The following is a 27,522-nucleotide window of genomic DNA, read 5'->3' as shown; positions in this document are numbered from 1 at the left end:
TTTGCTAGGAATCATCTGAAGCTGAGGTTTGCCTGGTATATTATTTATATCAGGAAAACCAAGATTGGAATCTTGATTCATACAAAGTAAAACTACTTTCCTACAAATGCATTTGGGGACTAATGCAAATGGATTAAAAAACTGAGAAGGAAAAAAGATACTGTATTCAGTCTTGGTTTCATTTTTTCTCTTTCTCCATTACATTAGCATGTACTGTTTTGCTTCTGCTTACATATTGTTTTGAGGGCATGCAAGTATTTCAGTTCTTTCTTTCCTTTCTCTTTTTTAGGAAGATAATTGCCTTACTGTTTTTTTTTAACGCTTGCCTGCACTTTGCTCTTTATTATGGCAATGCTGTCTGGTTTGTCATCACACCATTTTGCTCTCTTTGTATTTTTTTTTCGTACTTGTGAATTGTTTTTCTAATTACTAATCCCTCTCAAGTCACCTCTTTTAGCTCTTGTTAATAGTATTCCTCTTTTAGTTTTAGTTATTACCAAAAATCAGCTTTGTGACAGCAGCATATCTGAAGTAGTTAATCTGTCATACAGTTAATTTAAATAGTATCTACTGACTAGCTCAATGCCTTTTGAGGATTGTAAAATCCAAATCCCATAAACTGCCTGCTGTACTTGTAATATAATGTTAAATTTTGAAGTTAGAAAATCCAAATACAGCTGAGGTGTGGGATATCATAGTTAACAACTTGTATTCTGTCTAGGTTTTTTGACATTTATGAAGATGTAATACTTCTTTAATTTTTTCAGGGTTTTGAGGTAAATGCAGTAACAGGAAAAGGACTGAGTGCACTTTCTTTCCCTCACTTGTGGGTTGAAAAAGCTGAAGTACTAATTCAGCTAGGCTTGTATCAACCAGCAAGGCTTCTGCTTTCGGAGGCCCATGCTGCAACTCAGGTACAATACAAATTAAATAGAAACAGAAACACTAATGACATGTGTTATTATGTTCCTTTAGATGCAGTTATTCCTCATAATAATAATAATAATAATAATACTCTAACTGCAAAGCCAAGCCTTTTCCCACCACCCCAAACCAAATTCTTATTACATTTCAACATATATAATATGTACATAGAAACATAGCATTTCAGTCCAACTTTATGGGAGTTGTCTGAAGGTTATATAAATTCCTGAAGTAGTGTCAGCATGTCTGTCTGCTTTGCAGTGGCCTTGGAAGATATAGGTGTGTTTCAATCTTGTTTGTTTGAATAGGTGGGAAAAGTTCAAGGTTTGTTCAGAAAAGAGAGAGAGAGCGTCTAGCCCTATCCTCTCAATATTTTGATAATTTGAAAGTCTGATTATTTCATTTTGAGCTTCATTATGGACTTACTGCAATGTTTTGATAAAACTAAAATTATTTCCTAGAATTCTGGCAGATCTGAAATAAGTGTCCATATGTTCCACCTAACAGAGCCACCTTATCTCATTATTATGAAGGATTACACATTACAGATATTTTCCCTACATCTAACATTTTCCACTTCAGCCATGTGCTTTTTTAAAAAAGATTTTAAAATATAATCATTGCAGCAAAACCTTTACTTAAAAAATGTAATTGATATAGTGTTATTTTGTGTAATATTTTTTCTCCTGTAAGAAAAGATGGCCTATGTAAATTTAGTATAATCATGACTACTTTGAATAATAATATATTCATTATATTCATTAATAATACATGCCCCTTTATAAAGCATTAATTAAGCATTGTATATTGAGGAAAGTTCAAAATACATTAAGGAGGACAGTAATTTTAATTATGCAATTCATCAATATTATCCTGTATGTCTGTAGGCTAGTACACAAATATTATACAATATTTGTTCCATATACAGGACTACTTATATAGCTTATATAGTGTAAAGCAACATTGCAAGTTCACTGGATCTCTATCTGTACAGTTAACAAAAAAAAATCTTTCGTCATCCCATTTCTTCATCAGACGCTGACAAACACTAGCAGATATATACATACTAAATAATAGCAGAAAAATAGCTTTTTTGACTGTGAAATAGAAGGTACAGGAACAGAAAGAAATATGAAGTAGATGTACCATAAGGAATAACTAAGAAATTCAGCAGATACTTGGGAGCATAGCATTTGCTTTTTATTTCTTTAAAGTTAGTCTAAAATATGGACAGACAAAAATATGAACAGCAGTAGTGGATTTTTAGTATATAGATCACAGCTCTTTCTTTCTAGGAATTGAGGGCCCTATCTGATATGTCAAGGTGCTTGTATTTACTTGCTGTGTTGGCTAACCTGGAAAGAAACCACAGACAAGCTAAAGCACTCCTTGAGAAAGCACAGCTTCTTGGAGGAGATGAACAATTTTGGTATAACAGTACTCTTAGTCTAACGGAAGCAATTCTAGAGGAAGGAGGGGAAGGAAAACAGAGCACGGTAAGGAAATTTTTTCTGTTTGGAGATTGTGGTTTGGGGTTTTTTTCAGCAGTGGTCTCTCTCAGTAAAATATTATAGCCTTTACATTTCAATAAAAGCAAAATTAGGTGTTAAATGCAGTAAATGTTGTTTTCTCTGAGCATTTAACAAATATTAATTACAGATTCCAAACAGATGCAGGCCACTTGGAATGAGATTCTACCCACAGAAATTTAGGATGTTTTTATGATAAGCTGTATGTTCTCCTATTGGAATAAAACCAGTTATAATCTAGTATGTATGACTAAATCCAAGAGAGCTGATTGTCTTAATGAGATCTCTTTTGTATTCAGACAGTTCTGTTTACACTGGTGTATTTTTTTCATATTTGATAAAAATCAAACCTTTCAGTATTATTTTTATTATGCTTTTCCTTCCCAGGTATTTAAAATAATTTTACAAATATTTCTAGATTCTGGAAGATAATTCTGTACCACTTTTTTTTTTTTTTTTTCTGAAACCCTATAACATCAAAATATCCTTTTACTGTTAAACCCTTAACTTTCATGAGTTTCAGCATGAATAGTCTTATGTCTGTGATGATCTAACCTGTCTTGATAAACTGTGCAAGGCTGTGTCATGTAGAGGGATTATTTTGATTTTGACTAAACTGCTATTTGCTGTTTTTTGCTATGTACCTCCAAGATGAATCTGGCTCCATCTTCTGTCCTTGTATGTATGTGCACCATTCACGTAATCATCAAAGCATCTAAGCATGATCATAACACAGAGAGGAGGACACAGATTTAAGCTGTGCCAAGGGAAATTTGGGCTGGGTATTAGGAAAAAGTTTTTTATGGAAAGAGTGATCAAGTACTGGAATGGCCTGCCTGGGGAGGTGGTGGAGTCACCATCCTTGGATCTGTTTAAAACAAGTGGCACTGGGTGCCAGGGTATAGTAGAGGTGTTGGGGATGGGTTGGACTCAATGACCTTGAAGGTTTCTTCCAACCTGGTGATTCTGTGATTCTGTAACTCAAACTTTCTAGACTTATTTACAGTTTTCAAGAGCCAGCCATCCTGGGGATAATTAACATGTTCTGTACAAAATGTAAGCTATCTAAATGAATGTTTGTTATTATCTGTAGACATTTAAAATAGAATTATGAAAATTCTGGTGTTACCTGCAGGCTTGTGAGATACTGGAACATACTATAAGTGTGCTTCGATCTACTTTATTGAAGAGACCTGGCAGGCAATCAGAATTGGGTTTTATGATTGCATCCCTTGAAGCCAGGTAAGCTGTCTTTTCTTTAAAATATGCCTAGCTTCTAAAATGCAGCTACATTGCAAATATATGTATTTTTTACAATGCTGTCTTATTTTAGTATGACAAATTCTGTGGATTCTCAAATATTTTTGTTCTGAGTAATTTGTGTTGTGGTTTGGTCTTTTAAAGTTTAAATTTCTTTCCAAATTTCTGTATTTCCTTCTCAAATGCTTGCATGTATCCCTACTGCCTGTTATGTTGGTAAACTAGACACCACAACCTATTGTGCATAGCTTGCAGTACAGGTTACCTAAAGGCACAATGTGTATTTGCCTGTGCAGTGGTATCTGTTTGAACACTCCCACAACGCTACTGCAGTCTACAGTCTTCAGTTCTCAACATGAACCAAGAAGCCTGTTCATGTTGAAACTAAACAATGATTTCAGTTCCACTGAAATTCAAGCATAGAGACCTTACAACGTGTTGGCAAAGGGAGAGAAGTATACAACACTTACACTCCTGTCTCTTTCCATAAATGGGAAGCTTTTCTGTTAGAAAAGGAAGACTCTTATCAGTCTTCTCAGTTCATCTGTACTTAGAAGACTGATTAGGAGTAAGATGAAAGAATTAGATACATGGAACAAGTGATACCTCTTCTCTAATCTCAAAATATAATATTTGGATTTTTTCAGAATTACTATAATTTGTAAAACACACAATTGTGCTGCTTTTTGTAGACTTCTCAGAATTTAAAGGAAGGCAGAGAGAAATATGTCTGTTCTCAAAAGTAGGCTGTGCTTTCTGACTGCTATCTTGTATTTAATTTTTATTTATAGAAAAACGCTTATTCAGATACATTTTGCCCAGGATCATATGACAATTGATGCCAATTCTGCTCAGTTCCCACACATTATACAGGAATCCTACAATAAATTAGTTCAAGTTGAGAAGGACTTTCTTCATCATGGGCATATAAACTACAGCGCTGAAATACTGCTGGAATGTGCAAATATTTGTAGGTAAGACTATACCTCTATACCTGTACTGAAAAATTTTATTTAGGATAAACTAGTCCATGAAGTGTCTTGTTTACATTTTATAGTCTAATTGAGATGGAAAAGAGCAGATAACATACTTAGGTTTTATATATTAGTGCTAGATGTCTGTTTGCATTCCTCATGTGTTCAAAATGGGAATCAAAAATTGTTTTCATTGAAGGCAGAGTTCTCTTTTGTTCTCTTTTGAGGTCAAAGCAAAGTGTTAGGATCTCTTAAGTCAGATTTTTGACTTCCCATTTGTAGATGTATTTTAGCAGCCACGGCAATCATTCTCTAGTATTTACAGGCTTTTACTGTTCTTACTGTTGAAATGTTTTTCTAGACACTGCTGCAATAGTAAAAGTGCAAAACATGGTATGCTTGCAATCCCAGCTGTTTGCAGGGCACCCAGTAAAACAACTGAAATATGTTTTGTACCTGGTACACTGCCATTGTGTTCCTGCTAAATACATAGTCTAGAATATGATCTGCCTTTCTTCTCTTTGTGTATTGGCATCTTCTTGCACTGCAGCAGTACAGCTCTAAGAGTAAGACCTTGGAAAAAGAACTTATAAGGGTTCACTTATCCTATTTGTATGTTTCAAAAACATACATACAAATTTAATCTTTTTTTATCTATAATTAATCTATTTGACCTATTAATTAATATATTAATTTTTAAATTATATATGCTCAACAGTGTTGATACCATAAAAATAACATTATTGTCTTAGTTCTTTTGAGTTTATGGTGTTGTTTTGGTTTTTTTTCAGGTTGACTGCCAAGCAGGAAAAGAACAAAAGAAACAAACACAGTCACTATCTAGATGCTTATAGCTTAGCTCAGAGAGCAGTGTCCAAAACAGAAGAAGTATTTCATAATATTTGTAGTTTATTTCCATTTAACGAGGTATTGACTTTTTTTACCTTAACAGTGGAAAGGAAACCTAGTTTAGTTGTAATGTTCACTCATTCTTGGATAAAATCATTTGGAGCTCCCAGGATTTATCTTCTCGTAATGATAAAAATTCTTTGTATATAGGAGGAAATATTGAATGACAAAAGAATTTACAGTTGAAAAAGCCACGAAGAGAATATTTGTTTGGTCTTTGTCAAGTTTATTTAATTTTGGCATTTATATAATACTACAAAAGTAAAAAGTATAAACTTGGATATATTTTTGATTGAAATACCTTGAAAGTTTAAAATTCCTCAAAATATGTTTCTTCTTAGGAAAAACAAAAAGTCTTCACAAAACATTATAAATAAAGTCTGTCTTCAAAATAGTGTATTTTGGGTAATGAAAGTCTGCAGCCTACTTTGCTAGTGTGTATGTAGCATTATTAGATATTACATATTTGTACCAGGTACATAAAACATGAAAAACAAAAACCCAGCTGCTCTTACTCTATGGAGCTATTTTGATTGCATTGTAATATATTTGACATCATTAAAGTTTTTCTTTTAAATTACTTAAATATCTTCATTGCAATATTTCTGCTGTATCAAGGTGGTAATGCTAAAATGTTTGTTTGGTTAAAACAAATACAACATTCTAAATTCTTACAAGGTTAATTTGCAAAAATACTTGAAATTAAAATTGTATTTTCTTTTGTATTTCAGAGTAAAAATGTTAGTATCCCATTAATGAGACAACTAGCTCTTAGAAAAATAAATCTTGTGGAAATTCTTTTGGATATTTTTCATCTTGTCATTACTGAGAAAATGTTTAAAAATATGGGAGAAGCATCATTTCATGAATTTATGGAGGAAATCAGAATTGAAGATGATGCAATAGAACAGGTAATACAAAATATTTGGTCCTATGATTTGCGTAAAAGTTGTAACAAAGTTTTCCATAGCACAACTTCTTTCACTACTGAGGAAATGGGTTCCCAGAGCAGTCATGTAGTTTTGTAGCAAGGGAGGTTGAAGTGTGTGGTTTTAGTCTTGGGCATGGTTTGCTGACCTCCCTCCCCTTGTCCCACGTTTTCCTTGGCACTGGTTGAACTTTGCTAATGGATGTTACATTGGGCCTTTTTTCCTTAATCAGTTGTTAATGAATTTGTACATCTATTAAAGACAGCTCATTTGTAGTTGAAAGTATAATCACATTTAATGATATGAATTTGTATGTGAATATATATGTGTTACATTTTTTTAAATGCATTCTTCTCTCTGTATGGGGATATATGAGCAAATAAATATAAATATATATTTTACCAGGATTGGAAGTATATGAAACGCACCATGGCTCATATTACACTGGCTCAGCTAGCAAACATACAGAATCTCTGTAAAGGCTCTCCCAACATCAAATCCAAATGCCTCTTTTTAACTGGAAAAACCCTTCATTTACTGGCCATTAATGTAGACCCAGTACATTCAGAGATTTACTGGAAGCCAAATGTTATGGTATGCATTCTTTTCTTCAGTTAAATTTATTTTTCTGTGTAAAGTTTATCTGCTTTAATATTTTTTCTATATACATTTATATAAAAGCTGTTCTTTATGTAGAGCTGGGTTTTATATACTACATGCAAGCCATAATGAAAATCGATGGCAAAATGAGTAATTTCAAAAACATGCTTCTGCCTACATGCTATCCTCATTGATTTGTTTGTGAGATATGCTAATTTTTAATTTGTTTGTGGATATACTCATTACATCATTTTCAAAAGAGAGATAGAAAAATTCCTCAAATGCCTTAAAGGGTGAGTGAGGTACGGTCTGTGAATCCATGCCATCCAAGTATTGATTTGTAGGTTAAAAGTTTGGGTTTGCAAGTTCCTTCTGTGTTGTAGTAAGAACCCTTAAAGAAAAGAATCCTTGTAAAAAAGGAGAGTTGATGGAGGATTATAAATTCAGTGGTGAATTAAAGATTTCAGAAGAAATGAGTGGAGGAGAAATATGAGAAAGTCAAACGCTCAGAGGTTGTATGGGGGGGTGCCTTTTTAGTGTATGTTGGTCATATTGCCTTCATAGCATACTAAGAAATTTTGATGGTTGATAGTATTACTAAATCTCTCACCATGAAGGAATTAAGATAGTGATTTCTTTTAAGACTAATATAGTTTTCACATAAGCTTTCACAGAAGAAATTAAGCCCACCTTGCTTAATGGAATGATTAATTGTTCATTGTTTTTAAAACTGTGATGGGTAGGAAGATGCTATACCAGACATCAGAAAATCTTCGCTGACTTCAGCAGAATGCAGTGAACAGGACGTGACAGAGAGCAGTTTATCAACCAATGAATGTCATAAGGATAGGAAGAAACTACAGGAATTAAAGGTATATTGCTTTATGAGCTTGCATTAGAATTTGAGTGCTTTCTTTTTGTGGAATAATACTCAATTTATCAGTTCTGTTTAAACTGATAATGGAAATGTTGTAACAAAAACTTGATCTTAAAAAAGACAAAAATCTACAAAACACCTTCCAACAAACAGCTTTCCATCACTCTCTGCTGTGTAGCTCAGTCCTGCTCCTCAGTAGATTGTGTGGGAGCTCCTGAATGAGCTTACTCAGTTGCTCTCAGAAAGAAATAATTTCTCCTTCAGTGGTTTCCCCACTGTTTGAGCATGTAGCAACCAGGACTAGATGAGCAGGCAGTTTCTTTCTGCCTCACAGATACGACTTTTTAAGTGAGCATAGCATTTTTCAGACTGGGAGCAAAGAAAGAAATTATTTCTATCACAAAACATTTGTGAAATTCAGTGAGCTGATCTCTGTTAATTACTGCAGTTGAAGTTTTGAATATGCAGTTTGTGTACACTAGGAATTGGGAATGTACAGTTTGTGTTGCTAGGAAAATCAATAAATACCTGAGGTAAGAGATATATGGCTTAATTTGGACTAAATATGTTAACTGTCCACAGAAACAATTGTATTGATCCTTGGTTCTGAACTTCTCATATTGCCTGGAATTCAAAGTCTGTTCTGCTGGGTACACATTTTATATTAAAAGAAATTTCTTTGTTAGACCAAATATTTTTTAATGCTGTAAAACTGATGTTAGTGTTTGCTAAAAAATTAATCAGTATTTGCATATTTTAATCATATATTAAGTGCCTTAAAAACAAAATGCATTAAAATTGCTCATTAAAAAGCAGTTTTTGTCTTCTCTAACGTGCTGTAATTGGTGTATGTATAACAAATACTTAATATTAGCCCATTTTAATATAAAACTTTTTATTTTTTGTCATCTAGACACAACAAAGGATGGCTCAAAAGTATCTTTCTCAATCCAGTGAGGCTTTGCTACAGTCTGTGTCTATTGCATTCAGTCATAATGTTACTGATGTACTGGCTCTTGCTAGTTTGGAAATGGCTGAATGCTTTCGACAATTTGATCCAATTTCAACTAGCCAGTTTTTAGCACTTCATCAGGTAAGGCAACTAATGTTTGTGCTGCTTTTCAGTGGGAGGATGTTTGAGGTTGCAAAATCTAAACTATATTTGCATAGTATGAAAATTGGCCATAGAGAACACATGTAGGTTTCTGAACCAGTGTGTAATATAGGTCATCAAATATATGGTATATTTGCTAAGCTCAGAACATTAGATCAGTGTTTTGTTAACAATTCTATTATCTGTTGTGTTTGACCTGACATTTTCATTAATGATTGCATACATGAAAAAATTTTAATAGGAATAAATTACTATATTGTCATTAGCAAAGATAAGATATTTCCACAAAATAATTTCATCCTTCCCTAACAAATAATTTTTAAAACGTTTATCTGGATTTGTTCAATCATTATTTTGAAGTGGATAATTCAGTTTACATTCAGTTTCTCAGACTGATATCTGCACAAAATGGTCCTATATGTGGCTTGAAGGTGTATGCATATCAATATGTGCCTCTATCAAAGAGAAGATGCAGAATAGCTGTAGGTCTTATATTCCCTGTATCAGAAGCAAATAACCCATAGTTCCTAGTTCAAATGACAGGATTAGTATGTTTGCTGAAAGAAAAGTTGATATAGTCTTACCCATTATTTTGCATTTTGTAGAAGTCTGCTGTGTGATATGATGGGTGTCCATTAAAGCACAGAAACAGAAAAGACACAGCTTACCTGAAAGGCTAAGCTAAGAACACAGTATTTACCATTCCATGTAGAGTTTAGATGGCTAAATGCAGGAACCTTGATGATAAATGTAGACAAATCAATTCCAGCTATTTGTATTTAAGAAATCTTCCTTAGTTATTGTCAGACTGTTTACATTAACCTGTAAGAACAAATAACAGTCTTCTCCTAGCTCATCTCACCTTTCAAGGAAGAGAACTTCTCTTCAACTTAAATATATGTTATAAAAAACATAGTTAATATATTTATTCATTTTATTTTTGTGAAGGAAAATAAATAGATGTAAAAATTTTGCAGAGTTGTTCAGCGTCTATAATGATGAAGAATATCCTTCTAACCGCTACATCCAACACCAGCAGCTCTCAGCTGGCAGCGTTGCTGCATCTGCAGAATCAGTTAAAACAAAACAGAAACACAAGTGATCTTCTAAACTGTGTGGAACAGCAACTGACTGCCAATTCAGTGGTAACTTTCTGAGCTACTTATTAGGGGTTTATTATAGGTTATATAAATGCACACAGATACATGTGTGTATACAGGACATGGGTTGGTGGTGGGTTGGCAGTGCTGAGAGAGTGGTTGGACTCGATGGTCTCTGAGGGCTTTTCCCACCTGAACGCATCTGAGATGCTAAGAGCCACCCCTGTTCCTTCCCCTGCTACCAAAATCTTGCCACATAAACCAAATACAATTTTATATAGTTCTTGTTGGAGAAGTGTCTCTAGCAAAACTTTTTTTCAAAAATAAATGTTACTATGAATTATTCTACTTGTTTCCTTTGCTAATACTCTGCTATTATTTGATAGCATTTTAACTTCAGAAACTGTAGCGGCCGTAAAAATCATGTTGGTATGGAGAGTGGACTAAGATACATTATTTGTAATTTGTTTTAAATAATATTTATAAGTTCCTCTGCACTGCAGAAAAAAATTATATGATCATAGAATGGTCGAGGTTAGAAAAAATCTCTGAAGGTCATCTTGTAAACCCCTCCTCCTCAAGCAGGGGCCACCTAGAGCTTGATGTCCATGATCATGTCCAGATGGCTTTTGAATTATCTCCAAGAATGGAGTCTTCACAGCCTCCTTGGACGACTTGTGCCAGTGCTTGTTTCCCTCACAGGGAAGCAGTATTTCCTGTTGTTTGGACAGAGCCTACTGTCCTGGCACATCTGCTGAGTGTGTGGCCACGCCTTTAAGTACATTCTTTCCTAGAATTACTATCAATTTTCTAATGAAAGAACTGAGAATGGGATTTATAAAGTCTGTGAAAATAATATACTTTTGAACCACTGTACAGGCATGGAGAAACCTCTGTATTCCTGTTGAACATTTCAATATATTGGATGAATTGCCATCCAGTTTCTGCATACTTATTCTCCAGCATTCAGAAGACAGGTATAAAATTTCATCATTTTGATTTAGCAATGTTTGTTACAAATACAGTCTTTTTTTACGTGGTTGACTATTGCCTTTCACTTCTAATTTTACTCAGTTTCAGGATAATGAACTAATTAATATATAAATAAAACTGCCTTCAGCTCAGTGTTATGTTTTCTGTTCTTTCCATTTCCCTAATTATCTCCTAAATCCCCAGAGGTCACTTGAATGGTTTCAAGCCATTATTGATATGATTCTTAAGTTCTGTTAAGAGTTTCCTGCTTTTATTGCTTATGCTCTTGGAAATGTTAGAAGGGGTAATATTTAGCTTTATAAAGCCACCAATTATCTGATTATTGCAGCCTAATTATCTGCAATAAACTAGATCATAGCTTGAGCTATAGCAACTGATATGAGAGTATTCACCAATTTAAAGTCTTTAACTTGTCATTGAACAAATAGATATCTACTTTATTGGTTACACAGGGATAAAAGCATTTACCTTACTACTTTCAATTTGTTCCAGCTAGAATTTGCAGGGTTTTGCACCCAAGGTGGGGATAGTTACTGCATCATAAGAATATTTAAATTAGAGGGCAATAATGACTCATATAATAAATATGAGTCATATAAACAAGGCTAGACAGTCAAATAATTAATCCACCATTTTTCTGGTTTCCACAGATCACAGTTGTACAGTTCATTGATTGAGATGCCCAAAGTAAATACTTCAAGGCAGAAAGGAAAACTCACTCAGCAGATGGGTAAGTACCTCTTACTTTTAAGAGAGAAAATTCATTGCACTGATATTATGAGAAGGCTCATATCTTTCACTGTGGCAGTTAGTAAAAGTTTAAAATACTTTTAAAAATAATTTTAACTTCTCCTAATTACCAAGGAACATAAATTCATAAATATGTGTCTGATTATCAGATGTTGCAAATGTAGTCACAATTTATATAATTTTTGTTTATATTTGAAGGCTGAGGTTGTTACAAATAAATAATAGGTTTTTTATTGTACATTTCTGTATGTATTTTGTGCTTATCTATCTATCCATCTAGATTTTATTTTCAAATAATACCATGAATAGGAACTGATGGTGTCTGTACAATCATTTCTTCAAGTACAGAAAGTACAAGTACAAAAAGACTGTTAAGATGGTGTTAACCTTCTTTTAATAGTGCAGGCAAAAGTTTCTCGGTTTCCTGTGAATCCTGATGTGTTTCATATTTTGTTGGAAAAAATGCATCTTTACAAGCAGCAGAAGATGAAGAATCATCTCAAAAAAACTGTTTTTCACAACTTGAAAGAGTGTGTCTCCAAAACAGATGTGGTAATGTATTTTATTACCTTATATTCAAAACTGGGTGAAAAATATGTACTAAAAATATGATAGACATTCTTTATGCAGAATTTTTCAGTTCATTCCAAGTGTGGCATCCCTAGTCTTCACAGTAACTATATGCTTTGTACTCTGCTTCAAAATTTAATCTTACTATGCTGTAGTTGCTGTATTTGTCATTCAGGAGCTTTGAAATGTTCACTAGTTAATCAGAATTAAAGTGATGCAGCTGAGATCAGTTTACTTGAAAATGCGCCATATTTCAGAGAGTTCAGGCAGCTGGCACATTCTGGTGACTGGCACTTGGTGAAGGTCCAGAACTTGGGTCTCTGCCTTCCTCTCAAGAGAAGAGGGCAGGGCAGCTGGCTGGGGAAACTTGGTGCCTTCTTACCTCTGCTGGGCACTCTGGGGTGACCACACAGAGCAGGGCCACTCTGCTCCTCTCTCTTGATGCTGGCTGCAGACAGGCACTCATGGAATTTGCCCTGAGGATGCTCAGGTCTGTGAAATGTGGCCTCTCAGGGGAAAAAATCCCACTCATAGTAACCCCCAAAAAAATCCACATATGAAAATCCAGAAGGGGAGCCTCCACCTGCACTGCCTCAGCTCTAGGGCAAAAGCCAAGAGGCAGGGGAGAGCCAGGAGGCAAGGGAGCTCTGCTTGGGCATTTAGGAGAGGACTGGCACTCCCCTGCCCTGTGGTTCTGGTTCTGGCTGCAGGCCCTGAAAGAAACAGGGACAATTTTGGGCAGGGACAGATATAGGATACAATAACAGTCTAGGTTACCTTGAACATTGACAAATATGGCTCTTGAATTGTAATTTTGTTTTATTCATCACGTTACCATCTTTCTGTTAAAATACCGAGTATTGCAGGTTCAATTGTTGATGATCACTTTGTCTTGCCTATGGCAAGCCTTTGTTGTATTGGCAACTTTGTAAAGATTGTTTTATGGAGTAAGTAAAAAAAAAAAGGTGCTAAGATAGTGTCAGGTTGAACAGGTGAAAAAAACCAAGTGACTCAGGTTTTTAAAAAGCATATGTATTAAACTCCCAGAACTTATCCATGCACCCTATACTGAGCCACACAAGCCATGGATGAGGATTTAATTCATTAATAAACTCTTCACCATTTAGTTGAGTTTGTTTGTTCAGTTAGTGGTTTTTTGTCCATCTAGCTTGGATTTTACAAACCTCAGTTTTCAATGTCTTTCTCTCCTGCATGATTCTATTTTCTCCCTCTCTATTTTCTTCATTCCAATTAGTTTTTTCCCTAATTTGGATCCACTGATCTCTCAATTTGCTTTCACTTGCTTCTCCTATATTAATCTTACAGTTTCTGTTCACTTCTCAAAATTGTCCTTATGAAGTTTCTTCTCATTATTTGAAAGAACACATTATAATTTCTTTCTGCTGTAGTTTTCTGCCATTGTCCATTGAAATTACTGAAGTACATTAATTGTTTAAATAAGTATTGACACCTTCTAGTAATTCTAGAATAGAGTATTTTGCAAAATGCTGGTACAAAATTTTGAAATAAAGTAGCTTTGAAACCAGCTTCTTGCATTTGTATTTTCCATTTTATGATCTTTCACATTATTTTACTTAGTCTGATTTAACATAATACAGAATTTATATCTATAATGATATTTAATAAGAATGGAGATTGAAAGTATTCTAATTTTTGTTTCTATGTGTGTGATAGACTCCAACAGAGAAAACAGGTGATAGTGAGCTTGAATTGGTATCACATTTCTCTGAAATAATAGAAATTATGGAAGACTATCTGAAACCAACCCTGTCACAGTTGGATTTTTCTGCTGTCAGGTAAGATATATTGACTTTGGTTATCATTTGTGAAAACAGAGCTGTGACTCAAATCCCCCAAATAAAGGAATGGTTTTAGAAAGGATACCCTGCTGAATGAAGGTTTCATGTCTTGAAAGAGTGTATAGTCAGGATATGTCAGACTGAGCAATATGATAGACAAATGGCCATTTCTGAGAAGCACTATTCTCCAGCTTAAGTTATATTTAAGTTGAAGCTCAAGACGCAACAGTATAATTAAAATGTTTAAATATGTGATTTCTAAAGGACAGGAACCCCAAAGGGAGAGTGTCCTTTGTGTAAAATTTCACTGAAACTGACACAGAAATTGAAGCTGGTAATATTTTCCATTAATTTCCTCTTCCCAGAGAATCCCAGTGTGTATCAGTTTCAGCAGCGGAAACAGGAAAAAATAAAGTGAAAGATAAGGACACCAAACAAGCTGGAATGCAGGGTATGTGCTTCCTTGAGTTGTGTGTGTGTGTGGACAGATACAAAAATCCAGTCATTTCAATTTTAATTTTATTTAAAACAAAGGCAAGGAGAGGACAAAGACTTTAGCACTGTTTTCCTCTGTTTTATTTTCTATATCAAATCGAATATTTCAGTATACTTTCAAAGACAGATTTAGATGCTGGAGCAATGCTTCTGCATTTATTTAGAGTCTTCCAAACCATACAATCTGTAGACACCTAAATGAAATGTCTTTATCACAAACCAGTTTTTCAGTGGAAGAGCTAGAATAAAGAACTTTCTTAAGTCAGTAGTTGGGTAGGTGTCTTTGTTTTGTCTTTTTTTTTTGCTTTTAGTTTTATGGACTCTCACAGAGTGTTAGCCTGCATACAAGCTACAGTATGTCTCTAAACACATCTCAAGAAAACACATCTGCAAAAGCTGGATAAATTGTCCCCCATGCATTTGCTCTTTTTCTGTAGAACAGAAATATTACTATAATAATATTTCGTACTTTTCTCCCTAAATAAAAGAAACAAAATTTTTCTACAGGACAACACAGTATTGGATAAGTGTGCCTTTACAACTCTATTCTGTTTAGCTAATCACTGCTCTGGCAATTTTGCATTCCCAAATATTGTTTTCCTGAATGTATTACATATACCTGGACTTGGAGCTGAGATGGTTGGTTATTAATATAGGGATGTTTTTCCCTCTGAAGAATTGTTGCTAACAAGTGCATAGAAATTTGAGAACATCTTAAGAGTAATGATATAAAAATAAATATTTTTTCTTAATGCACTTAATCTACAGTACAATGAAGTTCATGTGTCCTACAGTGGAGGAAACTTAGGTTTTTACATCTAACTGCAATTGTTTATAGACAAACTGAGAATTAAATCTCGATCATGTTCTGTCACATCTCTTTAGATACACCTGTAGATTTAGGATTGTCTGTGGTGTTACTTGGGGATACATTATTTATGGAGTTGCCTTTGGAAGCTCTGAGTATATTTAAGGAGGAAGGAATAAGTTCTGTTTCCAGAGATTTTTCTCTACAACTTCTCTACAATCGACTACATTGGGCTAAGTCAGGTACTATTAGATAAGCATTTTTTCCTTTAGCATAATGATGCATAAAAAAGATATCTAGAAATTTAAATATTAATTGTGGTGTATATTTTACTGGAAAACAAGCACGTGCAATAGGTTTTCAGTATCTTTGTTGGACTAAATAGTGCAGTAGAATTATTTCAATAATGTACAGGCTGATTATAGGAGCTGTAGTAGCTAATTTAAAATAACCTTGACACATTAAAGAATTATGTAAAACTCAGTGGAATCTAAAACTGTAAACAAATTTACAAGCGTGTTGTTAAAACTTCAAAGGTATTTTCAGCTGCAATGAAAAAAAGGAAGAAAGAATTCACACTTCTGTAATTTTTCTTGATCACTACTTTAAGACTTTGCTTAAAACAGCAAATGTAAAATTTTACTCTCTGAAATACTTTCCTCTCAATTCTTGTGCTACACCTGGGCAAAATCAAATCCCCACAGGCTTTATGAACTTCTCCTACTGCTGACACTTATACACTACATAAACTCTAGCAAAATGAGGTTAAGTAAGGTAGCTGGATAGTTGGTAAACTTCTTATAGCATCGTGAAACTCATTTCTTAGATCTAGAAGTGAGTCATAAATACAGGCACCAAGTCATTTTTTTATGAATCAAAGAGACCGTCTATTAATAAAGTTAAAAATTTTAAGCTGCATTTTTCTCATATATAGAGAAAACCACATAAAATTATTAAAACTAGATGGTCCAAGATAAAAAATAGACCAAGTGTAGAAAATCTCACTCTGTACCATGAAAGTGTGTTGTTCTAGAGAGGTTCTTGTATTGTGCACATATCTGAAATATTTAGTAATATTTAGCCTCCAGTATAACCTGTTCTGTTTTTCCATTTCATTCCTTCTTTCTAAAGGGAATGAGTTTTAAGTAATCTGAGATTAGCATATTTTTAATTTACATACTACTGCAGGCCTTTCAGAAATACAAGTTTTAGAATATGTAGGATTTTTCTATTTCTGTTTTTCCCTTTTTCAGAGTGGAACTTATGGTTACATAATTTAAGAAGTAGATAGATGAGAGGAAGCATAGTTGAAAAGTCTCTGTTCTTTCAATTATGACAGAAGCCACTGAATGAGGAAACATGAGCAGTATAATCTCAAGATTCCCTGAACTTCCAGGGCACTCAGTAATAACTGGCTGAGATGTACTCTGGGTGATAATCATATATACAGTGAGAAACATAAGACAGTTTTCTGTGCTTTTAAAAATTCCCTTAAAGAAATTAAAAATCCAATTCAAATATGAAATTTCCTTTTTCCTTTAGATCTCTGTGTGTCCCGCAAAGCTTCAATTATCACATTAACATCAACAATTAATAGATACAGTAAATTACTTAGAAAGTGTTTTGATGATCACTGTTTAACCAAAATTGGCAGTGTAATGAAGCATTTAATGTCTAAGGGATCACATCTCCTCTTTGTGTTCCATTTTAAAGCCTTTATTTTTAGGCAAGAAGGCTTGGGTAATGTCCTTACCTTCCTATGTTTTGAAATGAATTTTTATCTTTTTATTTTAATCTATTGCTGTTATTATTTTTATTATTACTGCTAGTAGTACTATTACTACTACTACTTCATGATATTAAATATATACAGTCCTTCAAGGACATTTCTTTGCTAAATCTGTCTATCCATTAATTTTTTTTCTTTTCATTTTCACAGAAACTGCATTTAAAAGCAATGTTGAAACATCTAAAGGAAAAACCACAAAAGCTAATAAGAAAAAGAATGTCCAAATGGTGAACTTTCCACATTTTTTGTAAATAACCAGAGAACTTGCATAGAAAAGTGTGAAAATGGGTTGAATATAAGCTCATTGTGTGTGCTAGAATTCTGAACTGGAGTGAATGTCTCATAAGTCCATAAGAATTTTGGTTCCTATTGATTTTGCAAGGAGTTTTTCTTTGAAGAATAACGCTTTATAAGTAGGGCACGTTTAATAATCCACAAAGGAAGCTGCTTAAAGTTACTGAAAATAATTTCTGGAACAAAATATTTTATTTTATATAGTGATTATATATGCTTTTACAAAGTTATATTTATATTTGCATTTATATATCTATATATGTGCGCACACGTGTGTATATATGTTTAATATATGTATATGCATTGTAGCTAATGCAGACTAGTTTATTAATTTCCACTGACAATTGAGTACCATGATGCTTTTAAACTCAGATTCAAAACTTTGTTAGTTCTTTGACACAAGTAATGTAATACTCTTAGTATTTAATTGAAACTTTAACATATAAGAGAATATGTATTATTTTTAATTGTAGGCACCACTTAATCGTGATCTATCTTCTAATTGCTTGCCTGTTGATACACGTAATTTAAAATGTATCCTTTCACAACCTATTGGCTAAGTGTATCAGCTACATTTCCTTATTTTGTTGTTTGAATGCATTGTTTGTGATTAACTGTTTATCAGATATTGTGGACCCCTATAATGAAGGAAGAGAAGCAGGTAATATATATTCAATAATATATTATTCTCAAACTACACGTGGAATTTAGAACTATTTTGTACCAAAAAATGAAGTTGTGACATCAAGATGTTGGAAAAAAAGGATTCCTTTTCATCAGAACAGCACAGCTTATCACCTATATATGGTGCATGTGTGAAAAAGCACAACTAACAGTTAATTGAGGCTTTTAGCTCCAGAAAGACAGAAGGGAAGGGTTTGGGCTGGAAGGGACCTATAGGCTCATCTCATTCCACCCCCTGCCATGGCAGGGACACCTCCCACTGTCCCAGCTGCTCCAGCCCCAGTGTCCAGCCTGGCCTTGGGCACTGCCAGGGATCCAGGGGTGCCACAGCTGCTCTGGGCACCTGTGCCAGGGCTGCCCACCCTGCCAGGGAACAATTCCTTCCTGATACCTAACCTAAACCAACTACGTTTCAGTGTAAAGCCATTCACCCTTGTCCTGTCGCTATATGTTCTTGTAAATAGTCTCTCTCCATCTGTCTTGTTGGCTCCCTTCAGGTGTTGAAATAGTTACTAAGTCCAAACATGATAGCAAAAGAAGCTGCAGAACAATCAGTAACATAACAGAGTGTGTCTCCATGTGTTTGCAGCTCTCCTTTACAGCAGAACAATATAAAACACTTCATGTGCTCAATATCTGACTCTACAGTGTATCTTTTAACTTATACTAGTATGAAAATGTAGTCAAAAGGAGAACATTGTTTATCATTAAATGTGCAATGTCCTTGGAGAGAACAGGTGATTTTGGAGCCTTGTTTCCTGAAATCAGGACTCTGGAAACTCAGTTAGTTTATCCACTCACTAAAGTCCTCTCTGAGCCCCTGCAACAGAACCATATGAGCAGTATTTGTTTTCAGTTCTTTACCCTTTTTTCAGGATACCTAGAATTTTTTCTTTGTGTCCTTAACCTGTCTACCAAATAATCCTTGTTCATTATAAGACACCTTTCAAATGGGCGTCCCAATTTTACTCTGAAAATGTCACTTTTTTTTTTATTTTAAAAGCCAGACTAGGTTTCAAAAAACATGAAATCTAATGATCACTTAAATCACCCTAAATGTAATTATGTCGTCATTTTAAAGTTATTCAAATTGAGATTGCCCAAAGTAGTTTGTAGTATGTTGCATTCATAATGATGAAATTCTGTTGTTACAGAAGCTTCAAGTCCTTCCCGAAAAATACAGGAAATATTAGAAAAATGCTATGACCTATTTACAGTGCAGTGGGAAGGTGTTATTGGCAATATGTGTGCTCCAAGGTATGTAATATTCTATCTACTTTCTTGTTTTATCCATATTTCTTGTTTAAAATTGTACCTTTTTCAGACTTTGTTCATAAAATAGGATTGCATTTTGCTGAGCTGATAAACACGTAGCAAACCATTGTTGTTGTATCAAACACAGATCTAGGTTTGTAGACAGAGTATTTTAGAGATGTGAAATAGAGTGCTGCAAAGAGATTCAGCCAGGTTGCTTTTGTCAGAGTTGGTGTATATGTAAATAATCTAATTTTGATAGAAAGTCTTCTGGTGCAGTCTTTGATGAATACACATGTGTGAGAATAAGTGTAATTTCTGGCTTTGCTCATAATTGTTTGTAAATCCAAGTTGTAAAACCAAAGCATCTCCATGCACCTTCAGCCAACTGTAAATGGGAGTGCAGATTTCAGAAGCACAGTAGTACTGCACACAGTTTCTGATTTCAAACATTGATCATGAAGCTAATACTGTTTTATGGAGTCTACTCATAAACACACTTTGTTCTTTATAGAAATACTTTACTTTTAAGATCATAGCCATAGGGGAATAAAAGGGATCTCAAGAGCTCAAACAGTGACAAGCCTTATGAGAGAACATGGCCATCACTGGACCTTCCTTCCTAAGTGCTAGTTCAGCAGTCAGTCCTTTGGAATTTTGTCTACTTAGCTAATACCACTGAGTATGTATTCTACTATTTTTCATAAAAATTGCAAAGATCATTATTACCAAATTGCAGGTTTTGCTGCAAGCTGGCCTGATTATCCACATCTCTTTTTAAAAACTAATTACTCATGTTCTGGTGGGTATATACATGACTACTCCCTTTGAATGTTAGACAAAGACTGTATTTTAAAGCTGTACAATATGTACTGTGATTTTTTTTAAATTTTGTTTTTTTGATGAAGTGGCTGGTATTTATCTAAAAATACACTATGCCTCTTGCTCACTATGAGATGTTACTGAGTAATCATTTTAATACAAGAGCACAGTATTAATAATCCATATGAGTTATTACACTTCTCACAGAATTCTGCAGCCACGTTTATCTTCTTGCTTTGCATGCTGACTTTTGTTATTATTTCTGGAGTAAACAGCACTGAACTGTTTGCTATGGATAATTTTTGAAAAGTATGCTTGTGAAAGAGCAACATGAAAGTAACTTACTTTCTTCCTTCTTCCTTCCTCTCAGCCAAGCTGAATGGGAGCAGCTGCTGACAAACTGTAGTGCATTTCTGTTCTATGGGATGGAGAGATTCATGTCTCATGTGTCGCTTAATTGGTTGGTTGCTATGAACATCACAAGTAAGATAAGCAAACTGAGAAATATTTTTAATTATACCAACTTTTATTCCTAGACATGTCCTATTGTATCATCACAGTATTGATGTTGGCAATTAAGGGCTTTTTTCTAGATCCAGGGTTTTTAGTCAGAGAACCTTTGTATTATGTTGGTTTTATTCTGTTGCACAGCTTTCTTGTAAATCCTCACAAATAAGCTTAGTCCTTCTTCAGTTCCATGTGTTGGAATTTCTTAGGTTTCAAAAATTAAGTCACTATCTAATGGTTTTCTCAGTAAACTATCTCATTTTCTTTCGAATTTAGTATTTGGTTGCAAGATATTTTTTAATGGTAAGAACAACCTCTGCAGTGCGGCTTCAAGTGCCAAAATTTGTAAGTCTCTGCTGTGTCAAGCAAGACTTGTCCATCAAGGCTGGGTCAATGCTGAAGAATTACTCTGCTATTACAGAGCATTTGTAGAGTCTGAGGGGGTATCTTTTCTCTGCTTCTTCACAACTAATTAGTCTTTCTGGTATAGCATAAGGCGTAGATTCAGGACTAGTTTTTCAGACTAATAATCTTTATTTCTCCTCCTGTTTTCCTTGCACATCTGGATGAAGCTTGATTTCGGAGTTGGGCTGAATTTGTCAGGGTAGCTATATTGTGTTGACATGTGAAAGTGAGAACAGTACACATCAGATTGTGAAGCCCTGTAGAGCAACAGGAAGCTTCTTCATGAAGCTTTGATTTTAAAAGTGATTTTAAATATCTATATGTAAATATTACAAGAAATAAGAAAATATGTTTTCTCTATATACACGGATCATGTCTGAAGATGGTGCTTCAGATATCGACAGACCAGATATTTACAGGTCAGGCAACTTTTGGAAAGTTGTTAAACCTTGCCCTTTTCCCTACTCTTTAAAATATACCAGGATTAATTCTGTCTGAGATTTCTGAAAGCTCTAACCTAGACCAAATATTATGAAGCATTCGGTTTGGTCATTTACATGACGAAATAAAATACATAATTGCTAAATCAGAGCATGAGACCAGGCTGACAAAGAGAATGCAGTGATTTAGCAAATCCTGAAATGGAAGATTGTAATACAAATTAACCTTGCTTTATGCAGGGTGTAATTTGGGAAAGTCTAGTGGGAGATATTATACTTCAGGGAAAATAATCAGTTAATCATTAATAAGTTAAGGTATGACTGTTTAAGGGACAGAGTTATAGAGCAGACTCAGGATGGATCACAAATTAAACAATGTACCCTTGCTAGTGTTAAAAATCCCCCAAGGTCTGTATAGGGGTAGCTATACAGGAGTGTCACATGCAAGATGTGTGAAATAATTTCTCACTCTACGTAGTATTCCAAAAGTCTCAGCTGGAGAAAAATATCAATCACATAGAGTAAGTTACTGCTGGAGAACATTAGGAGTGGTCGAAAGGCTGTACCACAGCTTTTATGCTTAGTTTTATTAATTAATATACATGCATTGGTATGTTTATATGCATTTAAAGCATGCTTTCAGAGGGAAGATTGACATATTAAGAGGAAATGTGATCGAAGTGTTAAGTGTGTCAAAGACTTTCCAGGCAGAGAAGTAATATACTTCTCATCTGCTTGAGATAGGAGAATAAGTAACAGATTTAAACTACAGCAAACCAAACAGTAGGCAAAACCATTTTATTCTGAGAGTATTCTGAGTTGTTTCACTGGAGACCTTTAAGGAAAATAAGGCATGTTAGGGATGTAACTTGGTTAAGTTATGGAGAAGAGCTGATACAAAAAAATTTAAATACCTGCATACCATTAACCCTTGCAAGAGTTCAAAACTACAGAGCTGGGTCATACAGGTTGTAATAAGATGGTATGTGGACTTCATTGCCAATTATGCTAATGTGGCATAGGGAAAAAGCCCCTGCAAAACACTACGAAAAAGTGTAGCAAAATTACATGAAATAATACTAGGATGACTATTAGTGTACTTCTACATAATACTTGACAATTGCAGCTGAAATATGTTGACTTTATACTAGTGGTTTAGACTATGTTCAATAAAGTAATTAACTTACAAAAGGCTGATTTACTTTAATTATTATGCTGGGCATTATTATCAGTGCAAACAGCATTGCTATATTTTTTTTCCAGAATGCCGTTTGGTGATTCTTCTGGATCTGGTAAGATCACAAAAAAGTTACCAAAGAATTGCAAACTGTGATTTCCAAAAAAGGTAGGTAAAGTCAATTTTGGTAAAGTCAATTTCAGTAAAGTCCACAATAAGGTAGATTATTTCAAAGCAAAGTTAAAATTTTGAGTTATGAATATTATCCTTTACTTCTACAAGAAAAAGAGCTTCTTTATAGGACTAAATAGGATAAAAGCTCGGTTAGAAGGCAATGATAAGAAAATGTGACACAGAAACCTTGCTGTATTACACATATCTCACAAGTCTGAGAGAAAGAGTCTCAAAATGTTCTGACTGAATATATAAAATTTTCCTTTGACAGATAAACTGCTAAGAGTCCCTCTGAGGGTTCATACATGTAAAAGTTTAACAATCTGATTTTTATTTAAACAAATTATTATAGCGTGTAAAATAACCTGTTCAGAATTTTTAATATTAATTGCAGCTTTTTTAAATATTTAAAAACATTTCAGTATTTTCATTGCTTTTAAGTTGGCAGGTGGTAGGGTTTACATTATTTTATTGCATATCCATTATGAATTCTTGACAGATGCCACAGTGTTCTAATTTTATTCATTAATTATTTAGTCTATGCTGAATTTTCAGATAACCTGATCATACTCTTGAGGAATGAGATGCCTTGCAGAGGGATGTAGATAGATTGGAGCATTGGGCAATCAACAGTGACATGAAATTTAACAAGAGCAAATGACAAACTCCTCACTGGTGACAAAGTAATGCTGGACCCAAGTGTAAACCTGGAGAGGGGCGGCCAGGGAGCAGCCCTGCAGAAAGGCACTTGAGGCTGAGCCAACACTGTGCCTGGGCAGCAAGTGAGCAAAGGACATCCTGGGGACAGAAATATCTCTTGGCTTTTCTACTTCTTCATTCCATGAAGAAGAAATAGAAGAAATAGAAAAAAACCTCTAAAAAATAGTGTTTAATTAGTGCAACAATGCATAAATTAAATCTAGTTTTGTGTGAGATAAATTATACACATATCTACATATGTAAATATGCAGATTTCTGAGTGTATAAACAAACTCCTGGTATTTTTTAATATCCTTTTTGATCCCAAACAGCCATTTCCTGAAGTAAACCAAAACACAATTCCTTAAACTAGCTTTTCAAATTCAAAAAGTTTGAAGTCTCAGTTTAATAGTTTAGTGAATTTATCAATAAGACTTAAGTGTTTAAGTCCAAAAGCTTCCTGAAAATTTAGAATAACATTCATTTAAAAAATGAGGCACATAAACTCCATAGACAATCAGATAGCATCATCCCGAAAAATTGCAGAAAACTTTCATTATCATACTTTGATAAAATTACTATAAAAAGCAGATCTGAATAAAACCAAAATGCAACCTTCTATTTACTGCATACTTAGAGTATCACTCCCCTTTTATGACTAAAATAATTATGCTGAAGATGCTTACTGAAATATTCAGCAGTAAAAACTCAAATCTCACTTTGCATGTGATTTGCTTTTAAGCCTCTGAATCAACATCATACTTAGGACAAAGAACAAGGTTTCAGTTCCTGCAGTATTTCATGTCTAAACATGTCTTTTCACACCTGATTCTCAATCTTTGGACTGTCTTTAAAAGGTATTCTGCAGTGTTTTGTAAAAGTTAGGGTCTTACTACTCCTTTCAGATTTCCAGAAATGTCCAGAACTACAGTAATATGACAGAGAATAAATACCATTATAAAACTGCTTCATGAAAAAATGTAGAGACATGGTTACCCAAATTCATTATATTATTAGTTGTAATAAATTCAAAGTGCCATATGAATGTTAGAAAACACTTGAAGACCAGCACAGAAGAAAATGCACTCTGACATTCTTTCTCCTTCTATCAAAAAACATTGTATATTTAGTTATATATTTATATATTATGTACATTTTCTTTTATTGATCTCATAATTCTGATTTTTAGTTGTCAACGTATTGCCCTAGAGAGACCAACAGAGACAGCAATCCTTCTAAGCCTTACAGGTGTTGGTTCTGTAATAGCCACCCAGTGGTACACGAACTTGGAGGAGAATGCAGAAAGACTGGAGACCTTGTTTGAGAGTGAGTGCTTGTGTTTGCCTCAGCTGGTGTGTGTATTGCTCCAGACCCTCGTGTGTGTGTGCCCAGGGCCTGTGTGTGCCTGTCTCCTGTCTCCTCTTTCTTTGCTCCTTACCAAACTTTGCCTGCAGTTTCCTTAGGAGCGGAACTGCATGCAGGAGCCACCATGGGGCTGAGAGGTTATCTTTCACACAGAACACTAACCTACTTAAAATGGATTTGGTGGGTTGTTTGTTCATGATCATATGGTAAGAATAGGGTTTATACGGTGAGAAGCAGTGCCCCGGGACACGGCCATCTGTAGTTACATAACCTATGGGGGAAAAAACCCCTAGATGTAACTTACATCTGCACAGATGCATTGCTTAAATCTGTAAAGATATCGTTTTTCATTAAGTTTTAAATGAAAAACCATTTCATGGTGAAAGCACCAGGCTGTATGGTTGATATTTTCTTGTTTTTCAAAACTTTCATTGAAAACTCATAGAAACTAACATTTCTTTCCAGATTTGCTGAGTTTTGGTAAAACAACTGGGCAGACAGTTCATGTTCTTCAGAAAAGTAGAAGTCACAGGAAAAGGGATTCCATTAAAAGTAAGAGTTAAAAGGTTTAGTATGAAAGACTGGCTATAAACACCAACTAGAACCTTTAGATAGGTAGTTTGCAGGTGTAAGTGAAACCTTATAGATGCGCTATTACAATTTTCTCTGGAACTTCATAAAAGAGCTGGGAGTTGGAAGACCACTGATACAATATCATAATTGGAGTAGCTATATTTTATATAAATAAAATTTTGGGGCAGCTTTGACATAGCTGACCAAAAGCTAAATTTTGTCTCCACTGAACAAACAAGGTAAATCAAGAACACAACATAAACAATATCAATGGCGTGGGATTATAAACTGCAAAAATATCAGTAGGATCTGCAGAGATTTTTAGACAGTCTGCATTGTACATGGTAAATGGCATACTAGACATAAAAAATATCTGGCATCTTGTTGGAGAGAGGGGAAGAATTTCTGAATAAAACAATTTCTAATATACTGTCTATAAAATTGTACTGCTATTTTTCAATTTGCAGGACTTATCTTTTAAAATAAGGTTTAATAAAATAAGTTTTATTTATAGCTTGCACTGTCATAGAATTGAAGAAATAGCTCAGATCAGAAATATTCCCTAGTTTTCTGTGTTTCTTTTTCAGAAAATGCTTCTTCAATATAGTGACAGTTATTAATATTTTTAAAAGAATGTTAAAGAACCATGAGTATTAATCAAAGAGAAGATGTGTTAAATGATGGCACATCATTCTTATATTTAGCCATATTCAGAAATAACAATGGTTTTTAATATATTTTTATAGTGGAAGCAGATTCTCATGGCTCTCCTGGAGAAAAAGTAGAAGAGCAGACTGTTTGCACTTCCTCAGATCCTCCTGCAAGTCATCCATCATTTTTTAATTGTGTGCTCTATGGTTTACCCAACATAATTCTGATGTAATAAATTGTGTCAATCTTTTCATGCTGATCTAAGGAGAGGTTAGATTAAGAAAATGTACATATTGCCATTTCAGATGTAAACAGTTTGATATTAGAATTTCAGAAAAATAGAATAGATAGTTCAGAAATTTCAGTTAGTGCTCTAAGGCTTTTTTAGCTTGGCGAATCCTTTAAAAATTTGGTTAGTACCAACACATTTTAAAGAAAAGTGGGCTTGATGCATGAATGGAATTGGAATGTATGAATGTCAGTGCTTCTATTTGGAAAAACATTTCCTTGGCGTATTTTATTTCATGAGAAACATAGCTAGAAAATTTATCAAGTGACCTTATTCTGAATGAACTGATCTTTTGATGTGGAGGTAGTTGTAGTTTAATTAGAAAACAAATTAGTGTTAAATAAAATGGTTAATGATTTTTGCTTTATTTTCCTGTGTTTTTCTTTAATAACATTCCCAACATAATTCCTTCCCAATCTCCCATCCATCCCTGCCCTGTGGCAGTGGGAGCCATTCCCTGTGTCCTGTCCCTCCATCCCTTGTCCCCAGTCCCTCTGCAGCTCTCCTGGAGCCCCTCCAGGCTCTGGCAGAGCTCTGAGCTCTCCCTGGAGCTGCTCCTCTCCAGGTGAGCCCTCCCAGATGTGCCAGGCTGGCTCCAGAGCTGAGGAGCTCCAGCCCTGGAGCAGCTCTGGGGCCTCCTCTGGACTCACTCTTATACTGGGGATTCTTGAGCTAGATGCAGTTCTCCACCTGGACCTTCACAAGAGTGAGAAATTATTTTTACTATATTAATAAATTAATTGTTTT

General features: G+C 34.4%; 1 protein-coding gene across 1 annotated transcript in view; it reads left to right on the top strand.

Annotated features, from left to right (window-relative positions):
* CFAP46 (cilia and flagella associated protein 46) overlaps positions 1-27,142 on the top strand; it is a 67,742-nt gene extending 40,600 nt beyond the window's left edge. Inside the window, exons 35-59 of the mRNA XM_030276647.4 lie at positions 768-914; positions 2,220-2,420; positions 3,589-3,695; positions 4,505-4,687; positions 5,479-5,614; positions 6,328-6,507; positions 6,931-7,119; positions 7,869-7,997; positions 8,916-9,095; positions 10,094-10,261; positions 11,096-11,193; positions 11,860-11,939; positions 12,360-12,511; positions 14,225-14,346; positions 14,715-14,800; positions 15,730-15,894; positions 17,592-17,668; positions 18,209-18,269; positions 18,361-18,396; positions 19,574-19,676; positions 20,866-20,978; positions 23,111-23,192; positions 25,087-25,223; positions 25,728-25,814; positions 26,582-27,142. Coding sequence (XP_030132507.2) covers positions 768-914; positions 2,220-2,420; positions 3,589-3,695; positions 4,505-4,687; positions 5,479-5,614; positions 6,328-6,507; positions 6,931-7,119; positions 7,869-7,997; positions 8,916-9,095; positions 10,094-10,261; positions 11,096-11,193; positions 11,860-11,939; positions 12,360-12,511; positions 14,225-14,346; positions 14,715-14,800; positions 15,730-15,894; positions 17,592-17,668; positions 18,209-18,269; positions 18,361-18,396; positions 19,574-19,676; positions 20,866-20,978; positions 23,111-23,192; positions 25,087-25,223; positions 25,728-25,814; positions 26,582-26,718 — 3,156 coding nt within the window. The 3' untranslated portion in view covers positions 26,719-27,142. The remainder of the gene's footprint in view (positions 1-767; positions 915-2,219; positions 2,421-3,588; positions 3,696-4,504; positions 4,688-5,478; positions 5,615-6,327; positions 6,508-6,930; positions 7,120-7,868; positions 7,998-8,915; positions 9,096-10,093; positions 10,262-11,095; positions 11,194-11,859; positions 11,940-12,359; positions 12,512-14,224; positions 14,347-14,714; positions 14,801-15,729; positions 15,895-17,591; positions 17,669-18,208; positions 18,270-18,360; positions 18,397-19,573; positions 19,677-20,865; positions 20,979-23,110; positions 23,193-25,086; positions 25,224-25,727; positions 25,815-26,581) is intronic.
* Positions 27,143-27,522: the final 380 nt, after the last annotated feature.

This window comes from Taeniopygia guttata, chromosome 6 (genome assembly GCF_048771995.1).
Source record: "Taeniopygia guttata chromosome 6, bTaeGut7.mat, whole genome shotgun sequence".
Lineage (NCBI taxonomy): Eukaryota > Metazoa > Chordata > Aves > Passeriformes > Estrildidae > Taeniopygia > Taeniopygia guttata.
This window is presented reverse-complemented; position numbering and strand designations above follow the sequence as displayed.